The following is a 22288-nucleotide window of genomic DNA, read 5'->3' on the forward strand; positions in this document are numbered from 1 at the left end:
TGAAACGGTGGCGTCCACAGAGGTTGAAATGGGGCCCTTTTCATCTGTTGTGCCAAAAAGCCCTTTTCAATTCATTTTTTTTGAGGTACTTTTACTCCACTGTAAATACAAAATATAAATGAATTAATACATTATAATGTATCATTATGGATTAAGCTACAGAGTAGTGTATACAGTAGACATGAGCCCCATCTTTACCAGCGGTAACATTAGTAATCCTTACACAATGATATTATAGATATTATTCTGACATGAGCCATTCTGTATTAACAACACTTCAGGTATTTTGATTCCAGTACTTCTGTGCTTTTACTTCAGTAAGATTTTAAGAGCAGTACTTTTACTTCCAAACCAATGGAAGACATTCGTGGACGTTGTTAGTCCTCTGTATGTCTGCAGTGTCCTGTTTTTGCATCAAACTTTATTTTTATAAGATTCCATTTGATTGATTTATTAGACAATTGTCTCCAAGATGTGTGAGAGGACATTTTGTTTTATTATCCCTAACAAAGGAATAAACAGCTTTCTCCAATTCAAACAATGTACTGGAAACACGTTCTAAATGACCTCAAACATGTCTTTGGCATTTCTGTCTTCTATTTTCTGTTAATTATCAGCCGACATACTGTAGACACCAATATATCTGCAATGAGCTAATATTGGCTGATACATGGGTCCAGCTGATTATCCATCAATAAGATCAATAAGAGGATATGAGGAAACACGTGCAGATTTTTTGAACACTATTTTCTGTTATATTTAACAGCCTTAAGTCTGTGGTATTCAGTGTCTTGCCACAGCAGGCTTCAGTCTGGACACAGATACACTACAAGTGTCCCTCCGATGGTCTGTGTGTGTGCAGCCTACAAGGCACAGTAATGATGACACTGTCCTGTTATTTACTGAGCTCTTGTGGTGGTGGAAGGATATCATGTCAGTTTAAATGAGGTTACTATTCCACCTAAATCAATCAACACAGGGATTTGAAACCATGAATACTGTTGATAGCTGGCATTTTAATAAAGCTCAAAGGAATAGAAAAACAACATAAACCCATGAGCAGTTGCGCATATTTAGTAAATTGAACAAAAAATGAATTCAGAGTTGGAAAAAATACAATGGTTTTCTCAGTATGCTTTATGGATTTCATACAATACCACAATAAAACCTCATTAAGATTTCTGTAAGAAATTTGAGTAAAAAACTGTAGTTAGTAGATATAATAAAAGTGTTTAATAATTCATAATTAATAATTAGTCATAATCATAAGGGTTTTGGGAATGCATAATTAAGATAAACATAAAGATGCAGAAGCATGAAACTTCTGCCAAGTTGCAGAAGTTTAACTTTCATTTTGAAGGATTATTATAGATGGGATTAAAACGTAACTGACAGTCATTGAATGTGATAGTAAACACAGGGGCAGACAGTAGAATACACTCCTGGAAGTTAGCCAATAGCAATTGAGATAGACGGAAGGGGAGGTGTGTCAAACAGGGGTGGGAGGTGTAATTCAAAGTTTTTTTTTCCTCGCTCTCTGTGCCATGGCTCCCGGACGACAGACGTGTTTCCACCGGAGGAGCCGAGCGAGGTTTTTTGCAAATGGGGTTGTATTGTTTTAATATGTCATAGGAGTGTATACTCCAATGTATTACTGTAAATGTACTTACATCAGTGGAATTAAATTCCTTATAATTGTAAACCAGTTTTGGTAGCGTTATTATTGCAGTGTGTCGACGGCAAAAGGAAGCCGGCCACATGGCTGGCTCGGCCTCCCCTTTGTTATGAGGTAAAAAATACTATCTTAACATTTCATACACCTTGCCTTTGCTTTCAACACACTTCCTTCAACGGCTGTACTGCTTCATTCGTACACACCTCCAACAGGTCAATGTCATTACAAAATATACTTCTATATGCCAAAATATATATGTACAGTGCCAACACATGCGGAAGGAACATGTGATCAAAAGTAATGTAAAAGTAAAGTAACAAGCATGACGGTCCTGACGACAGTGGACAGGGTCTTGGGGAAGCATCGTGGGTGAATTCATATATTTACAATCTACTTTGAGGGTAAACAAGCTCTAACAGTTAAGACAACATCCACATTAAAGTGGCTTTTTAAGTGTTTGTTAGTTCCAACTGCAACATGGTCGATGGTGATTAGTCCAATTACGCTTAAACTGCACAGACTGATGACACAGGGTGGGACTTCCGTCTATATTCTACTACTGATGATCGTCTTACCAGTGATACTGTTGAGTGATCACACTTTTTGCATTTGTAGCATAATTAAAGGCCCCAAAGGACAACATACTGATACACAGACGTGATAAATTATAAAAGCTACAAGCGGACTCGCTCATTTTGGATGGATCTGCCATCATATACAAACTTCACTTATATATACGTACAGTATATTATGTTTCTCTGAATAAAATCTAAGACGCCTTTCAGAATATCTTCGAAGCATGATCAAAATGAAATAAATTAAGAGTCTATAGCCGGTGCTTTCCAGAATTGTTTCACGGCGCTCCAGATGCTCAATACTCTCATCATTCCACACTTTTGGAAAGTAATTGCAATCGCCAGCTGAGGTACTTTCCTCACTCTTCACTATACACACACATACACAAATTTGAACTGTTTATACATTTTTCTGTCACATGTAAAAAAAAAAAGGAAAGAAAGCAAGAACTACAAAAACGTGCCTGTGTTGTGGAGCAGCACAATTCTCATAAAAAAATGCTGCCTCTACCTGATCACGGATCAGACAGGCCACCCTTGCAACAACCTGCCTGAGGGCGGCGTAATCTGATCCCAGACCTGCGAGTGCACACAAACTCTCCTTTATCACAACAGTCTTTTTTTTTTTAACAGGTGCTGACAAACTCACACCGACACTCACAGCGTATCCAAATGACACAAAACAAGCATAAGGCCACACATGATCAACTTATAGAAACCAAAGTGCCTCTTTGTGAGGCGTGACATTCAGTGCTTCAGTGGTTCAACTAGGTAAGGCATTGGTCCGCCTTTTGTTTTCTTCTCCTTTTTTTGGCACGTGAGAACATTGATACACATGCTGACAAGTAAACACTTGTGTCCCGTTCAATTAGTCCAGAGCGTAACAGTCAACTCTGTAACAACAATGTCTGTGAGGCCCACTTGTGTTCTACATGCCAGTTGTGAAATATTACAGTGAGACCATGTGTCCTTTCAATGAAAATGTAAAACTAACACACACAAATGATCCTGTGCTCGTTCCAGAGAAGCGTGTCCAAATCTTGCCCGGCCGTCTGGTGCTACTTAGTGTGCAGTTTTTTGGGCGTGGCCTGCTTCTTGGTTTGCCACAGATGGCTGGCGATGGTGATGGCGTCCACACTGGCGGACATGGTTTTGGCCGGGATCAGGCTGAACTGCTTTCTGTCCGAGTTGTACTTATACAGGCCCTCGATCATCTTGATCGTGATGCTCTTCGGCCCGATGCCGGCCAGTTTGGTGATCTCCTCTGTCTCCGGGCAGTAGGCGTACACGGACCTGAACTGGCATCCGGCGTCACGGAACAACAGAAGGAAGTTATTGGCTTCGGATTTCTCGATTTCCTGCACAAAACCAAAGAGAAAAGTCATCGTTTAGTGCAGCATATTTCATGCAGAAAAACACAGACACACGTATTTGCAAAACATACATCAAGTATCTTGTTCTTCTGGCCTTCGTTGACCTTGCCAGCCAGGCAGCAGTGAGCCAGGGCATTCTGGATGATGTACTTGTTGGACTTGGCACTCGGCTCCTTGTATAGTTTAGGTCCTGTGGGAAGAAAGCCCGCGCATGAGATTGCAAAAATCTCTGTGTAAATCTCGACAAACTATGTAATAATTGCAGGTATGTCTTCTACCTGTGTACTCATTGTTGGAGGGAGTGGATGAGGTGGTGGAGTCGTTTTCCCAATCCTTCTCTCCGTTGCGACCATCAGTCGAAGGACAAGAAGAAAAACCTTCTGCAGAGTCCGGCCTGGAGACGATCACATACAGACCGACAAATGACACGCGGACATGACAAAAACCCACAACAAACACGAAAAGGTTGATGCACATAAGCATGTATGGAAGCGTATGCCGACAGATTGCACAAACAGCCATGCACACACAGTTATTAAACACACACACATACACAGAGAGAGAGATGTGGTAAAACAAGGTCAGACGTTGTGACATAATTCTCAAACCCTGCCTGTTGTCTTGCATTACATCACACTGAACCGACCCAGCTGTGCAGCGAGACGCAGAGAGGCCTGTTCAGCCAAGCAAAGTCTCAGTGATGTCTTTATGGTTTCTGTGAGGCATGAGCTCAGGTACTTGTGGAGGAAACAGCAAACACAGCGGTGAAAGGCAGAGCAGCCAACAGAAGAGAAGAGAGAAAAGAGCAGCCGGAGAACAATACTGCGAAACAGCGGAAGAGGATAGAGAGCAGGAGAACCGAGGCGAAAACATCTCAGCCACACAGGTCCCATATGTACGTCGATGCAGAAGCAAAACAAACGGCAGTGATGTCATTTGTCAAATGATTTCACTGTTGACAAATCCGTCTACTTTTTATGTGAGTCTGTGTTGAAAGAACGTCGGATGAAAATCAGGCTTAAGTCACATGGAGCTAATTCTACATGAAGCCACATCCGGTTCACTTTGTCTGTTGAATCACTTTTTTCGGAGCATTACTAACCTTCCCTTTCTTTCTTTGGGGGAGCTTAGAAAGAACGGGATATGGGCTAGTTTATTGCCTCTGAGGGACGCATGCAAAATAGAGGGAGAAATGAGAGAGGGATACAAGAGAATCAAGAGTGTAAGCCTCATAAAAGTCAAGACTTAACAATTAAGAAAAAATAACTTAAACGTCATAAAACACCCCGTGACATTAAAGCCACGGCAGAGTATATGATATCTGGGTGTCACAAATGAAATATGGGGTTGTGAAGTTTTACAATTTTAATTGTGGTGGAAATAAACTCAGGGACTGTGAACTGCACAAACCCACTGCAATATTACAAAAGGTAAAAATGAAAGAAGTAATTCTGAACTACTTGTTGTAGTTAAACAGATATTATAAACATACATGACTAGTGTGATACTGTGAGATCTATACTTCTTCTTCTGCTACACAAGAATAAAATACTGTTGAAAGGAACTTAAAGACAAGATTGATGAAAACGGCCTGACAGCTTCAACTGTGTCATCTTGGTTGTTGGTAAATTATTACGTGACAATTGTAACATTTCTTTATATTATGTTTCCCCCTAAAACAGAGGCGTAGTTCTTTGGGTTTTATTGACAAAGGCAGGTGCAGACAGAGTATTTGTGCTTTGTGATTTGTAAATCAAGAGCAAGGTAAGAGAGTCTAGAATCCACGCTACAGGCACAGAGTGGGTTCTTACCTGCTGTTCTTCCTGTTATTTGGGTGGTCTCTGTCGTGGTCAGCCAGATTGAGAGACGCCAAAGAAACACTCGACACTGAGAATCCTCGAGGACGCACCCCTGCAACACAAGGAACGCTCAAGCACGGCTCAGTAATGCAGCCAGAAGTGTGTGTTTGTGCATACGCTTTGTATGTTGCTCACCTGTGGCTCTCACGGGGGGCGTAGGCGACTCCATGACGTCCCTGTGGATGGACTTGGGCCGCGGCTTCTTCTTCAGGCTTCCAGATCGGGGCTTGATGACCTCGTCCATGTTCTCCTCCAGCTTGAGCTGGTTCCTCCTCAAAAACTCGTGCTTGATGTAATCGCTCCTCGCCTTCTCATTATCCTTCTTCTGCAGCTCCTCCTCTGCTTTCAACCTGGAGCAGGAGACAGAGGTACAGATGTATTGTGTGACTGCACACTCAAGTTCAAAAGACACACTGTATGTGTTGATGCTACAGACATGGGGACAGTGTTAGCGTTGGCAAAAAGAGTCAAAGTAAAACAGACCGTGCAGACTCCTTCTTCTGCTCCTGGTCCAGCTCCTGCTGTTGCTTCTTCACCTGAGTCTCCTTCTCCCTCCGAAGCCTCTTCTCCAGCAGAGCTGCTTTCTTTGCTGCCATGTCCTCCTCCCCTTTCACATCATCCTGGTGTTTAAACGGGTGGGGAACACACAAAATAGATGGAGAGATATTTCCACTGCATCTTTAATACTTTCATGAAAAGCTGGCAGTCCTGTTAACTCAGCAGATTAATTATTACCGTGTATTAAGATTCTTCCTGTCGGTGCTACCTGCATATAGCACCATAAGGCTGTATACACTGTATTATTAACGAGAAGTTAATAATACAGTGTATAACAAGTGTATACCGAGGAGTTAAACTTCAGTTGAAAAGCACGTTTTCACAGCAGACATTGTGACTTGTCAAAAATGTTAAAACAATTAGATGGGAATATTAAATTAAAAATCTGTGATGATAAAATGTAAAGGGTTTTTTAGCCAAAATTCCTCTGGGTTCTGATCCATCATAAAATAACACGGAGACGACATATTGACGATATTAATGGGACAATTTCAAATTCAATAGCAATACCGTATAAATCTATAATGTATGAACTTATAAAGCTTGCATATCATTTATTGCTCACTTATACTTCCTCACATATCTTATTGTGTGGAGGTCAACCTATAAAACATTTATCAATTCAACAGCCTTGTTACAAAACCGAGCTATACCTCTTATGAATAAGGCTGGTTATTATGATCACACAAATCCATTGTTTCTAAAATCTCATGTTATGAAATTCAATGAGTTGGTGTCTTATAAAATAATGCAAACAATGTTCAGAGCTAAAGCAAAGTCACTGCCAGACTTAGCTAATGACGTGCTAACGTTAGCTAATGACGTGCTAACGTTAGCTAATGACGTGCTAACGTTAGCTAATGACGTGCTAACGTTAGCTAATGACGTGCTAACGTTAGCTAATGACGTGCTAACGTTAGCTAATGACGTGCTAACGTTAGCTAATGACGTGCTAACGTTAGCTAATGACGTGCTAACGTTAGCTAATGACGTGCTAACGTTAGCTAATGACGTGCTAACGTTAGCTAATGACGTACTAACGTTAGCTAATGACGTGCTAACGTTAGCTAATGACGTGCTAACGTTAGCTAATGACGTGCTAACGTTAGCTAATGACGTGATAACGTTAGCTAATGACGTGCTAACGTTAGCTAATGACGTGCTAACGTTAGCTAATGACGTGCTAACGTTAGCTAATGACGTGATAACGTTAGCTAATGACGTGATAACGTTAGCTAATGACGTGCTAACATAACGTACGCAGCTCTGCAGGTTTTTACCATGTTTTTATGAATGGCCAGTCTGTGTTCGAGGCCCGGGACTGGGCGAAGGGGTACGGAGCCATCACTAATGTTACCAGTGCCACCTGTTCCTTTCATTTATGACGAGTCAAAATGTCTGCTGTCAAAAAGTTTGTTATAAATGTGATTCTCGCATGGCCAGCAAGATTTATGCTTGCAAGTTCGCTAAGATGGACAGACCTTTGACTGGAAGAAAAGACAAACTGGTGATCATCATGGGAACATCAGTCCAACATATTAAAAAGCCTGTCTTGGTCTTGAGTTGCAATGGAGTCTTGTGTTCAAAGCCTTTAAACATGTTGACTCTATTTCACACAAAAGCTATTTCATGGATTTTCTTAAGACATTGGGAAGATCAAAACAATTCTGTCGCTCCAGCTCACCTTGAAGAAGAATCCACAGCACATCTTTTGGTCTTTTCCATACGTGTCTCCTCCTGCCTCTCCCTCTCCTTCGCCGTCTCCCGTCGTCTCCTTGCTGCCGGGTCGTCCTTCTGGAGGTTTCAGCCCAGACAGAGTCACCTCCACCAGGTGTCTTCTGTCCTGGGGCTCTCCCTTGACCCGGCTGCCTGTGGGCCCTTGGATCTCAGACACCGGTTGACACAACACCTCTGACGACTGTGTTTGCTTGACTTCGCCCTTTCTTTCCTCCTGTCGCTCGTCTTCCTTCTCTTTGGCTGCTTCTTCAGTAGACAGCTGAGGAGTGCCAGCACTCTTCTTTACCACTACGTCTTCTTTGTCCTGAGTGTTTTCTTTGTTGTCCTTGGTCTCTTCGTTCCTGCTTTCCAGAGGCCCCTCGTCGTGGCCCAGGTACGCAAACGGGCTGTCCTGGTTTTGGCTGGGGGTGAAACGTCTTAGTCTGGGTATGCTGTCCACTGAGGTCTGGGTGTTGAGCATTCGACTGAAAGGTGTGACCTTCAGATCATTTGGTCGTGGAGTCCTGGGTGTCCTGGCATGGAAGGAGGCCGGACGGCGCTTGATGCCAGCAGGGGAACGGTTGGGAGTGCGAGGAGAGCCGGAAGAAGAAAGGATGGGAGACAAAGACCCAACCGAGCCTCGTGCTGATCCCCGGCCCGTTACACTGCTGCTACGCAACTCGCGGAGCTGCCTGTGTGGAAGAGAACGCACACGGTCCTGTATGTGTTCACAAACAAAATATATCTTTTTCTTTGTCATGAAGTGATACCTGTGCGGAGATGGAGCAGGAGGAGGAATGACCCAGGATTGTTGCTGTTGCTCTCTCATGGACATGATCGTCTCCTGCTGCTGGGCCAAACGCTGCATCTCTGTCTGCAGGAAGCCCAACGACGTGTTCAGCCTCTCAATGGAGCGAGTGTATTCCGTGAGGTCGATTTCTCCCGGAGACGCGCCTGTATCACCCACCACATTGCATGCACAGGTCAGTCAGTCATTTACCAATATGACTGAGCAACCATATCGAGACCGCCTGATAAGGAAAGTTCTCCCAAGCTGACTCTGTTGCAGTTCGTTTGTGGTCTGAAAGCTGCTGCTGTAGGCATCAACACAGGATACGTGAACCTGCACATACGGACCTTTTCCTGTCAAACTTATCCATGCACTCCAAAGGCTGAATGAACTGCAAGACCTCATCCCACTGGCCATCGAGCACCAGTTGCCTGAAACAGAGACAGTTCATTTTTTAAAACACAGGAAACACATTTTAAATGTCCCAAAAATATCATATAAATGTGGTTCTATAATGTATAACTGAAGAGCGAGGGATTTCCAGAATCTCTGATGAGGCGCGGCAGACCCAGACTGCACGTTGTGGTTACTGCCGTTGAGTTCACCTACCTGAGGAAGAGCATGTCGTCTGAGTAGAGCCCGTTGATGACGCCGCTCTCCTTCTCCAGAGCCAGCATGCTGATGTGCAACTTCCTGGAGTTGAGAAAGTCCAGGATCGCCTTGATGATCTCCACCTCCTTCACATTTATGGTTTCCTCCGCTGTCATGGTGACGACGGGCTGACAATGACGGACACACACACACACACACACACACACACACGAAAACTAACAAAATCAGTTGAAGTTTGGTCCCAAGTCTTGAATAAAAGTGATTTTTTAAATATGTGCAACATGTAGAATACATCAATATCAGAAAATATCCCGATTGATATTGAGATAATGATTTCTGCCACATTGCCCAGCACTAGTAGCAAGTTGGAGGAAGCATCTGAAATGCATAAAAGTATAAGCATAGAGATCATCAGTGGCTCGACTGGAAAGCTCCTAAACATGCATGTGTGGAACTGTACGCATCTGAAATGAATGCACACATCTCACACTGGCCTACTTCTCCTTTATGAACCCAAATGTACAGATTTCCATCCAAAATGCAGTCACACATCTCACATTCGTGTTAAATATTGATGGAGCAAAGGTGTACAAGGTGACAGCAGTGCAGTCTGTTGTGATTTGCAACAAGCTCTTGTTTGCGTACTGACTTTATCTTCAGGCTCCACCTAATCGAGTACATCAGGTGGTGTCCAGATGGACTGAGCCTCTGCTTAGGAGGTATTTGTATGCTCTTCAACCTTTGATTTATCTATCCTGCATCAAACATCTGACATATGACACGAGGAGTCCAGCTTTTCCTCGTCAGATGATCGTGAGCCATGTTCGTCCTTAATCACATTCCACATAAGTCTGATGAACACATAAGCTCGTACAGAGGCTGAGATGAAACAAAACAGCGACTTCTGTATTCAACTTAGCCTGAAAGGATGCACTCTCCTCCACATGTCATCGAAATATCTCTGATCTTATTGCCATGACAGTGAGTAGCCTCTCGTGCATCATGGCCATCTATCGATCAACAACTGCTACAAAACACAGACAAATCTATTCTGGCCAGCTGAGAAGTAATCAAACACACACACGCAAGCACTGCAGTCCTGCTAAGCTAGCATGAGAGGAGGCTAACAACACTGGCACTGAGCCTCAAGTCAAACAGCATAAGGAGCTTCGGCTACTTGTTGGCTTTGCATAGCTTCTGAATTGAACCACCGGATTACAGCAAAACCAACAAATAGCTGGTTACCGTTGGCGCTCATACAAAGCGGACTAATGTGGGTTGGTAGGAGGGGACACCGAGTAGCTAGCCAGGCCGAAGGGGAGCGAGAGGCATCCTCCTGTGGTAGCTGGACGGGCGGGGTGCGCACTGACAGCTTCCTCTGGAACAACACGAGCAGTGCTGCGTTTAATGCTCACCTTGTTTCTAAAGATGCATGGGATGAAAAAAACAAGTCCCCCGCGTGTTTCCTTTCGCTGTGGACAGACGCTGTCACGACGAGGTGTTGTCAGCGGTGTTTGTCTGTTGTCCTGTCTGTTCCTCGGCCTCTTCTGACTGCGTCCCCTCCCTGCTGGATCTTTCTCTGCCGCTCCGGTGCTGCCCAGCCCTGCCTGCTGCTGTCTGCAGGAGCGCCGCCTCCATCCATCCTGCGCGCACACCCGCGCGCACGCGCGCACACACACACACACACACACACACACACACACACACACACACACACTCAAACTTCACGCCAGCAGCAAGAGCTCAACATGGTACTAGCAACAAATCAAATACGTACAGATGAATGAAGTGAGATGAACCTTGTCAGATGTCATGTGAGAACATTGTTGATGAATGAAACGGTGGCGTCCACAGAGGTTGAAATGGGGCCCTTTTCATCTGTTGTGCCAAAAAGCCCTTTTCGATTCATTTTTTTTTTAGGTACTTTTACTCCACTGTAAATACAAAATATAAATGAATTAATATATTATAATGTATCATTATGGATTAAGCTACAGAGTAGTGTATACAGTAGACATGAGCCCCATCTTTACCAGCGGTAACATTAGTAATCCTTACACAATGATATTATAGATATTATTCTGACATGAGCCATTCTGTATTAACAACACTTCAGGTATTTTGATTCCAGTACTTCTGTGCTTTTACTTCAGTAAGATTTTAAGAGCAGTACTTTTACTTCCTAACCAATGGAAGACATTCGTGGACGTTGTTAGTCCTCTGCATGTCTGCAGTGTCCTGTTTTTGCATCAAACTTTATTTTTATAAGATTCCATTTGATTGATTTATTAGACAATTGTCTCCAAGATGTGTGAGAGGACATTTTGTTTTATTATCCCAAACAAAGGAATAAACAGCTTTCTCCAATTCAAACAATGTACTGTAAACACGTTCTAAATGTCTTTGGCATTTCTGTCTTCTATTTTCTGTTAATTATCAGCCGACATACTGTAGACACCAATATATCTGCAATGAGCTAATATTGGCTGATACATGGGTCCAGCTGATTATCCATCAATAAGATCAATATGAGGATATGAGGAAACACGTGCAGATTTTTTGAACACTATTTTCTGTTATATTTAACAGCCTTAAGTCTGTGGTATTCAGTGTCTTGCCACAGCAGGCTTCAGTCTGGACACAGATACACTACAAGTGTCCCTCCGATGGTCTGTGTGTGTGCAGCCTACAAGGCACAGTAATGATGACACTGTCCTGTTATTTACTGAGCTCTTGTGGTGGTAGAAGGATATCATGTCAGTTTAAATGAGGTTACTATTCCACCTAAATCAATCAACACAGGGATTTGAAACCATGAATACTGTTGATAGCTGGCATTTTAATAAAGCTCAAAGGAATAGAAAAACAACATAAACCCATGAGCAGTTGCGCATATTTAGTAAATTGAACAAAAAATGAATTCAGAGTTGGAAATAATACAATGGTTTTCTCAGTATGCTTTATGGATTTCATACAATACCACAATAAAACCTCATTAAGATTTCATACACCTTGCCTTTGCTTTCAACACACTTCCTTCAACGGCTGTACTGCTTCATTCGTACACACCTCCAACAGGTCAATGTCATTACAAAATATACTTCTATATGCCAAAATATATATGTACAGTGCCAACACATGCGGAAGGAACATGTGATCAAAAGTAATGTAAAAGTAAAGTAACAAGCATGACGGTCCTGACGACAGTGGACAGGGTCTTGGGGAAGCATCGTGGGTGAATTCATATATTTACAATCTACTTTGAGGGTAAACAAGCTCTAACAGTTAAGACAACATCCACATTAAAGTGGCTTTTTAAGTGTTTGTTAGTTCCAACTGCAACATGGTCGATGGTGATTAGTCCAATTACGCTTAAACTGCACAGACTGATGACACAGGGTGGGACTTCCGTCTATATTCTACTACTGATGATCGTCTTACCAGTGATACTGTTGAGTGATCACACTTTTTGCATTTGTAGCATAATTAAAGGCCCCAAAGGACAACATACTGATACACAGACGTGATAAATTATAAAAGCTACAAGCGGACTCGCTCATTTTGGATGGATCTGCCATCATATACAAACTTCACTTATATATACGTACAGTATATTATGTTTCTCTGAATAAAATCTAAGACGCCTTTCAGAATATCTTCGAAGCATGATCAAAATGAAATAAATTAAGAGTCTATAGCCGGTGCTTTCCAGAATTGTTTCACGGCGCTCCAGATGCTCAATACTCTCATCATTCCACACTTTTGGAAAGTAATTGCAATCGCCAGCTGAGGTACTTTCCTCACTCTTCACTATACACACACATACACAAATTTGAACTGTTTATACATTTTTCTGTCACATGTAAAAAAAAAAGGAAAGAAAGCAAGAACTACAAAAATGTGCCTGTGTTGTGGAGCAGCACAATTCTCATAAAAAAATGCTGCCTCTACCTGATCACGGATCAGACAGGCCACCCTTGCAACAACCTGCCTGAGGGCGGCGTAATCTGATCCCAGACCTGCGAGTGCACACAAACTCTCCTTTATCACAACAGTCTTTTTTTTTTTAACAGGTGCTGACAAACTCACACCGACACTCACAGCGTATCCAAATGACACAAAACAAGCATAAGGCCACACATGATCAACTTATAGAAACCAAAGTGCCTCTTTGTGAGGCGTGACATTCAGTGCTTCAGTGGTTCAACTAGGTAAGGCATTGGTCCGCCTTTTGTTTTCTTCTCCTTTTTTTGGCACGTGAGAACATTGATACACATGCTGACAAGTAAACACTTGTGTCCCGTTCAATTAGTCCAGAGCGTAACAGTCAACTCTGTAACAACAATGTCTGTGAGGCCCACTTGTGTTCTACATGCCAGTTGTGAAATATTACAGTGAGACCATGTGTCCTTTCAATGAAAATGTAAAACTAACACACACAAATGATCCTGTGCTCGTTCCAGAGAAGCGTGTCCAAATCTTGCCCGGCCGTCTGGTGCTACTTAGTGTGCAGTTTTTTGGGCGTGGCCTGCTTCTTGGTTTGCCACAGATGGCTGGCGATGGTGATGGCGTCCACACTGGCGGACATGGTTTTGGCCGGGATCAGGCTGAACTGCTTTCTGTCCGAGTTGTACTTATACAGGCCCTCGATCATCTTGATCGTGATGCTCTTCGGCCCGATGCCGGCCAGTTTGGTGATCTCCTCTGTCTCCGGGCAGTAGGCGTACACGGACCTGAACTGGCATCCGGCGTCACGGAACAACAGAAGGAAGTTATTGGCTTCGGATTTCTCGATTTCCTGCACAAAACCAAAGAGAAAAGTCATCGTTTAGTGCAGCATATTTCATGCAGAAAAACACAGACACACGTATTTGCAAAACATACATCAAGTATCTTGTTCTTCTGGCCTTCGTTGACCTTGCCAGCCAGGCAGCAGTGAGCCAGGGCATTCTGGATGATGTACTTGTTGGACTTGGCACTCGGCTCCTTGTATAGTTTAGGTCCTGTGGGAAGAAAGCCCGCGCATGAGATTGCAAAAATCTCTGTGTAAATCTCGACAAACTATGTAATAATTGCAGGTATGTCTTCTACCTGTGTACTCATTGTTGGAGGGAGTGGATGAGGTGGTGGAGTCGTTTTCCCAATCCTTCTCTCCGTTGCGACCATCAGTCGAAGGACAAGAAGAAAAACCTTCTGCAGAGTCCGGCCTGGAGACGATCACATACAGACCGACAAATGACACGCGGACATGACAAAAACCCACAACAAACACGAAAAGGTTGATGCACATAAGCATGTATGGAAGCGTATGCCGACAGATTGCACAAACAGCCATGCACACACAGTTATTAAACACACACACATACACAGAGAGAGAGATGTGGTAAAACAAGGTCAGACGTTGTGACATAATTCTCAAACCCTGCCTGTTGTCTTGCATTACATCACACTGAACCGACCCAGCTGTGCAGCGAGACGCAGAGAGGCCTGTTCAGCCAAGCAAAGTCTCAGTGATGTCTTTATGGTTTCTGTGAGGCATGAGCTCAGGTACTTGTGGAGGAAACAGCAAACACAGCGGTGAAAGGCAGAGCAGCCAACAGAAGAGAAGAGAGAAAAGAGCAGCCGGAGAACAATACTGCGAAACAGCGGAAGAGGATAGAGAGCAGGAGAACCGAGGCGAAAACATCTCAGCCACACAGGTCCCATATGTACGTCGATGCAGAAGCAAAACAAACGGCAGTGATGTCATTTGTCAAATGATTTCACTGTTGACAAATCCGTCTACTTTTTATGTGAGTCTGTGTTGAAAGAACGTCGGATGAAAATCAGGCTTAAGTCACATGGAGCTAATTCTACATGAAGCCACATCCGGTTCACTTTGTCTGTTGAATCACTTTTTTCGGAGCATTACTAACCTTCCCTTTCTTTCTTTGGGGGAGCTTAGAAAGAACGGGATATGGGCTAGTTTATTGCCTCTGAGGGACGCATGCAAAATAGAGGGAGAAATGAGAGAGGGATACAAGAGAATCAAGAGTGTAAGCCTCATAAAAGTCAAGACTTAACAATTAAGAAAAAATAACTTAAACGTCATAAAACACCCCGTGACATTAAAGCCACGGCAGAGTATATGATATCTGGGTGTCACAAATGAAATATGGGGTTGTGAAGTTTTACAATTTTAATTGTGGTGGAAATAAACTCAGGGACTGTGAACTGCACAAACCCACTGCAATATTACAAAAGGTAAAAATGAAAGAAGTAATTCTGAACTACTTGTTGTAGTTAAACAGATATTATAAACATACATGACTAGTGTGATACTGTGAGATCTATACTTCTTCTTCTGCTACACAAGAATAAAATACTGTTGAAAGGAACTTAAAGACAAGATTGATGAAAACGGCCTGACAGCTTCAACTGTGTCATCTTGGTTGTTGGTAAATTATTACGTGACAATTGTAACATTTCTTTATATTATGTTTCCCCCTAAAACAGAGGCGTAGTTCTTTGGGTTTTATTGACAAAGGCAGGTGCAGACAGAGTATTTGTGCTTTGTGATTTGTAAATCAAGAGCAAGGTAAGAGAGTCTAGAATCCACGCTACAGGCACAGAGTGGGTTCTTACCTGCTGTTCTTCCTGTTATTTGGGTGGTCTCTGTCGTGGTCAGCCAGATTGAGAGACGCCAAAGAAACACTCGACACTGAGAATCCTCGAGGACGCACCCCTGCAACACAAGGAACGCTCAAGCACGGCTCAGTAATGCAGCCAGAAGTGTGTGTTTGTGCATACGCTTTGTATGTTGCTCACCTGTGGCTCTCACGGGGGGCGTAGGCGACTCCATGACGTCCCTGTGGATGGACTTGGGCCGCGGCTTCTTCTTCAGGCTTCCAGATCGGGGCTTGATGACCTCGTCCATGTTCTCCTCCAGCTTGAGCTGGTTCCTCCTCAAAAACTCGTGCTTGATGTAATCCCTCCTCGCCTTCTCATTATCCTTCTTCTGCAGCTCCTCCTCTGCTTTCAACCTGGAGCAGGAGACAGAGGTACAGATGTATTGTGTGACTGCACACTCAAGTTCAAAAGACACACTGTATGTGTTGATGCTACAGACATGGGGACAGTGTTAGCGTTGGCAAAAAGAGTCAAAGTAAAACAGACCGTGCAGACTCCTTCTTCTGCTCCTGGTCCAGCTCCTGCTGTTGCTTCTTCACCTGAGTCTCCTTCTCCCTCCGAAGCCTCTTCTCCAGCAGAGCTGCTTTCTTTGCTGCCATGTCCTCCTCCCCTTTCACATCATCCTGGTGTTTAAACGGGTGGGGAACACACAAAATAGATGGAGAGATATTTCCACTGCATCTTTAATACTTTCATGAAAAGCTGGCAGTCCTGTTAACTCAGCAGATTAATTATTACCGTGTATTAAGATTCTTCCTGTCGGTGCTACCTGCATATAGCACCATAAGGCTGTATACACTGTATTATTAACGAGAAGTTAATAATACAGTGTATAACAAGTGTATACCGAGGAGTTAAACTTCAGTTGAAAAGCACGTTTTCACAGCAGACATTGTGACTTGTCAAAAATGTTAAAACAATTAGATGGGAATATTGAATTAAAAATCTGTGATGATAAAATGTAAAGGGTTTTTTAGCCAAAATTCCTCTGGGTTCTGATCCATCATAAAATAACACGGAGACGACATATTGACGATATTAATGGGACAATTTCAAATTCAATAGCAATACCGTATAAATCTATAATGTATGAACTTATAAAGCTTGCATATCATTTATTGCTCACTTATACTTCCTCACATATCTTATTGTGTGGAGGTCAACCTATAAAACATTTATCAATTCAACAGCCTTGTTACAAAACCGAGCTATACCTCTTATGAATAAGGCTGGTTATTATGATCACACAAATCCATTGTTTCTAAAATCTCATGTTATGAAATTCAATGAGTTGGTGTCTTATAAAATAATGCAAACAATGTTCAGAGCTAAAGCAAAGTCACTGCCAGACTTAGCTAATGACGTGCTAACGTTAGCTAATGACGTGCTAACGTTAGCTAATGACGTGCTAACGTTAGCTAATGACGTGCTAACGTTAGCTAATGACGTGATAACGTTAGCTAATGACGTGCTAACGTTAGCTAATGACGTGCTAACGTTAGCTAATGACGTGCTAACGTTAGCTAATGACGTACTAACGTTAGCTAATGACGTGATAACGTTAGCTAATGACGTGCTAACGTTAGCTAATGACGTGCTAACGTTAGCTAATGACGTGATAACGTTAGCTAATGACGTGCTAACGTTAGCTAATGACGTGCTAACGTTAGCTAATGACGTGCTAACGTTAGCTAATGACGTACTAACGTTAGCTAATGACGTGATAACGTTAGCTAATGACGTGCTAACGTTAGCTAATGACGTGCTAACGTTAGCTAATGACGTGATAACGTTAGCTAATGACGTGATAACGTTAGCTAATGACGTGCTAACGTTAGCTAATGACGTGCTAACGTTAGCTAATGACGTGCTAACGTTAGCTAATGACGTGCTAACGTTAGCTAATGACGTGCTAACGTTAGCTAATGACGTGCTAACGTTAGCTAATGACGTGCTAACGTTAGCTAATGACGTGCTAACATAACGTACGCAGCTCTGCAGGTTTTTACCATGTTTTTATGAATGGCCAGTCTGTGTTCGAGGCCCGGGACTGGGCGAAGGGGTACGGAGCCATCACTAATGTTACCAGTGCCACCTGTTCCTTTCATTTATGACGAGTCAAAATGTCTGCTGTCAAAAAGTTTGTTATAAATGTGATTCTCGCATGGCCAGCAAGATTTATGCTTGCAAGTTCGCTAAGATGGACAGACCTTTGACTGGAAGAAAAGACAAACTGGTGATCATCATGGGAACATCAGTCCAACATATTAAAAAGCCTGTCTTGGTCTTGAGTTGCAATGGAGTCTTGTGTTCAAAGCCTTTAAACATGTTGACTCTATTTCACACAAAAGCTATTTCATGGATTTTCTTAAGACATTGGGAAGATCAAAACAATTCTGTCGCTCCAGCTCACCTTGAAGAAGAATCCACAGCACATCTTTTGGTCTTTTCCATACGTGTCTCCTCCTGCCTCTCCCTCTCCTTCGCCGTCTCCCGTCGTCTCCTTGCTGCCGGGTCGTCCTTCTGGAGGTTTCAGCCCAGACAGAGTCACCTCCACCAGGTGTCTTCTGTCCTGGGGCTCTCCCTTGACCCGGCTGCCTGTGGGCCCTTGGATCTCAGACACCGGTTGACACAACACCTCTGACGACTGTGTTTGCTTGACTTCGCCCTTTCTTTCCTCCTGTCGCTCGTCTTCCTTCTCTTTGGCTGCTTCTTCAGTAGACAGCTGAGGAGTGCCAGCACTCTTCTTTACCACTACGTCTTCTTTGTCCTGAGTGTTTTCTTTGTTGTCCTTGGTCTCTTCGTTCCTGCTTTCCAGAGGCCCCTCGTCGTGGCCCAGGTACGCAAACGGGCTGTCCTGGTTTTGGCTGGGGGTGAAACGTCTTAGTCTGGGTATGCTGTCCACTGAGGTCTGGGTGTTGAGCATTCGACTGAAAGGTGTGACCTTCAGATCATTTGGTCGTGGAGTCCTGGGTGTCCTGGCATGGAAGGAGGCCGGACGGCGCTTGATGCCAGCAGGGGAACGGTTGGGAGTGCGAGGAGAGCCGGAAGAAGAAAGGATGGGAGACAAAGACCCAACCGAGCCTCGTGCTGATCCCCGGCCCGTTACACTGCTGCTACGCAACTCGCGGAGCTGCCTGTGTGGAAGAGAACGCACACGGTCCTGTATGTGTTCACAAACAAAATATATCTTTTTCTTTGTCATGAAGTGATACCTGTGCGGAGATGGAGCAGGAGGAGGAATGACCCAGGATTGTTGCTGTTGCTCTCTCATGGACATGATCGTCTCCTGCTGCTGGGCCAAACGCTGCATCTCTGTCTGCAGGAAGCCCAACGACGTGTTCAGCCTCTCAATGGAGCGAGTGTATTCCGTGAGGTCGATTTCTCCCGGAGACGCGCCTGTATCACCCACCACATTGCATGCACAGGTCAGTCAGTCATTTACCAATATGACTGAGCAACCATATCGAGACCGCCTGATAAGGAAAGTTCTCCCAAGCTGACTCTGTTGCAGTTCGTTTGTGGTCTGAAAGCTGCTGCTGTAGGCATCAACACAGGATACGTGAACCTGCACATACGGACCTTTTCCTGTCAAACTTATCCATGCACTCCAAAGGCTGAATGAACTGCAAGACCTCATCCCACTGGCCATCGAGCACCAGTTGCCTGAAACAGAGACAGTTCATTTTTTAAAACACAGGAAACACATTTTAAATGTCCCAAAAATATCATATAAATGTGGTTCTATAATGTATAACTGAAGAGCGAGGGATTTCCAGAATCTCTGATGAGGCGCGGCAGATCCAGACTGCACGTTGTGGTTACTGCCGTTGAGTTCACCTACCTGAGGAAGAGCATGTCGTCTGAGTAGAGCCCGTTGATGACGCCGCTCTCCTTCTCCAGAGCCAGCATGCTGATGTGCAACTTCCTGGAGTTGAGAAAGTCCAGGATCGCCTTGATGATCTCCACCTCCTTCACATTTATGGTTTCCTCCGCTGTCATGGTGACGACGGGCTGACAATGACGGACACACACACACACACACACACACACACACACACACGAAAACTAACAAAATCAGTTGAAGTTTGGTCCCAAGTCTTGAATAAAAGTGATTTTTTAAATATGTGCAACATGTAGAATACATCAATATCAGAAAATATCCCGATTGATATTGAGATAATGATTTCTGCCACATTGCCCAGCACTAGTAGCAAGTTGGAGGAAGCATCTGAAATGCATAAAAGTATAAGCATAGAGATCATCAGTGGCTCGACTGGAAAGCTCCTAAACATGCATGTGTGGAACTGTACGCATCTGAAATGAATGCACACATCTCACACTGGCCTACTTCTCCTTTATGAACCCAAATGTACAGATTTCCATCCAAAATGCAGTCACACATCTCACATTCGTGTTAAATATTGATGGAGCAAAGGTGTACAAGGTGACAGCAGTGCAGTCTGTTGTGATTTGCAACAAGCTCTTGTTTGCGTACTGACTTTATCTTCAGGCTCCACCTAATCGAGTACATCAGGTGGTGTCCAGATGGACTGAGCCTCTGCTTAGGAGGTATTTGTATGCTCTTCAACCTTTGATTTATCTATCCTGCATCAAACATCTGACATATGACACGAGGAGTCCAGCTTTTCCTCGTCAGATGATCGTGAGCCATGTTCGTCCTTAATCACATTCCACATAAGTCTGATGAACACATAAGCTCGTACAGAGGCTGAGATGAAACAAAACAGCGACTTCTGTATTCAACTTAGCCTGAAAGGATGCACTCTCCTCCACATGTCATCGAAATATCTCTGATCTTATTGCCATGACAGTGAGTAGCCTCTCGTGCATCATGGCCATCTATCGATCAACAACTGCTACAAAACACAGACAAATCTATTCTGGCCAGCTGAGAAGTAATCAAACACACACACGCAAGCACTGCAGTCCTGCTAAGCTAGCATGAGAGGAGGCTAACATAACAACACTGGCACTGAGCCTCAAGTCAAACAGCATAAGGAGCTTCGGCTACTTGTTGGCTTTGCATAGCTTCTGAATTGAACCACCGGATTACAGCAAAACCAACAAATAGCTGGTTACCGTTGGCGCTCATACAAAGCGGACTAATGTGGGTTGGTAGGAGGGGAGACCGAGTAGCTAGCCAGGCCGAAGGGGAGCGAGAGGCATCCTCCTGTGGTAGCTGGACGGGCGGGGTGCGCACTGACAGCTTCCTCTGGAACAACACGAGCAGTGCTGCGTTTAATGCTCACCTTGTTTCTAAAGATGCATGGGATGAAAAAAACAAGTCCCCCGCGTGTTTCCTTTCGCTGTGGACAGACGCTGTCACGACGAGGTGTTGTCAGCGGTGTTTGTCTGTTGTCCTGTCTGTTCCTCGGCCTCTTCTGACTGCGTCCCCTCCCTGCTGGATCTTTCTCTGCCGCTCCGGTGCTGCCCAGCCCTGCCTGCTGCTGTCTGCAGGAGCGCCGCCTCCATCCATCCTGCGCGCACACCCGCGCGCACGCGCGCACACACACACACACACACACACACACACACACACACACACTCAAACTTCACGCCAGCAGCAAGAGCTCAACATGGTACTAGCAACAAATCAAATACGTACAGATGAATGAAGTGAGATGAACCTTGTCAGATGTCATGTGAGAACATTGTTGATGAATGAAACGGTGGCGTCCACAGAGGTTGAAATGGGGCCCTTTTCATCTGTTGTGCCAAAAAGCCCTTTTCGATTCATTTTTTTTTTAGGTACTTTTACTCCACTGTAAATACAAAATATAAATGAATTAATATATTATAATGTATCATTATGGATTAAGCTACAGAGTAGTGTATACAGTAGACATGAGCCCCATCTTTACCAGCGGTAACATTAGTAATCCTTACACAATGATATTATAGATATTATTCTGACATGAGCCATTCTGTATTAACAACACTTCAGGTATTTTGATTCCAGTACTTCTGTGCTTTTACTTCAGTAAGATTTTAAGAGCAGTACTTTTACTTCCTAACCAATGGAAGACATTCGTGGACGTTGTTAGTCCTCTGCATGTCTGCAGTGTCCTGTTTTTGCATCAAACTTTATTTTTATAAGATTCCATTTGATTGATTTATTAGACAATTGTCTCCAAGATGTGTGAGAGGACATTTTGTTTTATTATCCCAAACAAAGGAATAAACAGCTTTCTCCAATTCAAACAATGTACTGTAAACACGTTCTAAATGTCTTTGGCATTTCTGTCTTCTATTTTCTGTTAATTATCAGCCGACATACTGTAGACACCAATATATCTGCAATGAGCTAATATTGGCTGATACATGGGTCCAGCTGATTATCCATCAATAAGATCAATATGAGGATATGAGGAAACACGTGCAGATTTTTTTAACACTATTTTCTGTTATATTTAACAGCCTTAAGTCTGTGGTATTCA

At 43.6% G+C, this 22288-nt stretch overlaps 2 protein-coding genes across 6 annotated transcripts; both read right to left on the reverse strand.

Annotated features, from left to right (window-relative positions):
* Window positions 1–1089: 1089 nt before the first annotated feature.
* On the reverse strand, window positions 1090–10719 carry LOC306789359 (calmodulin-regulated spectrin-associated protein 2-like). 3 transcript variants are annotated; one of them, XM_079285271.1, is made up of 12 exons: window positions 10574–10719; window positions 9156–9325; window positions 8894–8977; window positions 8527–8710; window positions 7725–8448; window positions 5966–6102; window positions 5618–5832; window positions 5435–5534; window positions 4726–4785; window positions 3902–4017; window positions 3695–3813; window positions 1090–3608 (listed from the first exon to the last, which is right to left on the reverse strand). In XM_079285271.1, exons 3-12 carry the CDS (start codon window positions 8961–8963, stop codon window positions 3309–3311), a joined length of 2025 nt encoding a protein of 674 aa, XP_079141397.1. In that variant the 5' UTR covers window positions 8964–8977; window positions 9156–9325; window positions 10574–10719; the 3' UTR covers window positions 1090–3308. The 3 variants fall into 3 exon arrangements, with proteins under 3 accessions (XP_079141397.1, XP_079141395.1, XP_079141396.1); XM_079285269.1 differs by having other exon boundaries at window positions 7725–8710; XM_079285270.1 differs by lacking the exon at window positions 4726–4785 and having other exon boundaries at window positions 7725–8710.
* A 1258-nt stretch (window positions 10720–11977) lies between these two features.
* LOC306789246 (calmodulin-regulated spectrin-associated protein 2-like) lies at window positions 11978–21246 on the reverse strand. 3 transcript variants are annotated; one of them, XM_079285090.1, is made up of 12 exons: window positions 21101–21246; window positions 19672–19841; window positions 19410–19493; window positions 19043–19226; window positions 18241–18964; window positions 16314–16450; window positions 15966–16180; window positions 15783–15882; window positions 15074–15133; window positions 14250–14365; window positions 14043–14161; window positions 11978–13956 (listed from the first exon to the last, which is right to left on the reverse strand). In XM_079285090.1, the coding sequence occupies exons 3-12, from the start codon at window positions 19477–19479 to the stop codon at window positions 13657–13659; spliced, it is 2025 nt and encodes a 674-aa protein (XP_079141216.1). In that variant the 5' UTR covers window positions 19480–19493; window positions 19672–19841; window positions 21101–21246; the 3' UTR covers window positions 11978–13656. The 3 variants fall into 3 exon arrangements, with proteins under 3 accessions (XP_079141216.1, XP_079141214.1, XP_079141215.1); XM_079285088.1 differs by having other exon boundaries at window positions 18241–19226; XM_079285089.1 differs by lacking the exon at window positions 15074–15133 and having other exon boundaries at window positions 18241–19226.
* Between the last annotated feature and the right edge of the window lie 1042 nt (window positions 21247–22288).

Source organism: Melanostigma gelatinosum (genome assembly GCF_949748355.1).
Source record: "Melanostigma gelatinosum genome assembly, chromosome: 15".
Taxonomy (NCBI): Eukaryota; Metazoa; Chordata; class Actinopteri; order Perciformes; family Zoarcidae; genus Melanostigma; species Melanostigma gelatinosum.

Excerpts from the sequence above, each read along its gene's own strand:
- LOC306789246 (XM_079285088.1), bottom strand. The coding sequence starts at position 19,479 with ATGGCCAGTGGGATGAGGTCTTGCAGTTCATTCAGCCTTTGGAGTGCA. Across the intron at positions 14,162-14,249 it reads CTCCAACAATGAGTACACAG|GACCTAAACTATACAAGGAG; the intron begins GTAGAAGACATA and ends TTCTTCCCACAG. Across the intron at positions 13,957-14,042 it reads AGAAGAACAAGATACTTGAT|GAAATCGAGAAATCCGAAGC; the intron begins GTATGTTTTGCA and ends GGTTTTGTGCAG.
- LOC306789359 (XM_079285269.1), bottom strand. The coding sequence starts at position 8,963 with ATGGCCAGTGGGATGAGGTCTTGCAGTTCATTCAGCCTTTGGAGTGCA. Across the intron at positions 5,833-5,965 it reads CAGAAGAAGGAGTCTGCACG|GTTGAAAGCAGAGGAGGAGC; the intron begins GTCTGTTTTACT and ends CTCCTGCTCCAG. Across the intron at positions 3,814-3,901 it reads CTCCAACAATGAGTACACAG|GACCTAAACTATACAAGGAG; the intron begins GTAGAAGACATA and ends TTCTTCCCACAG.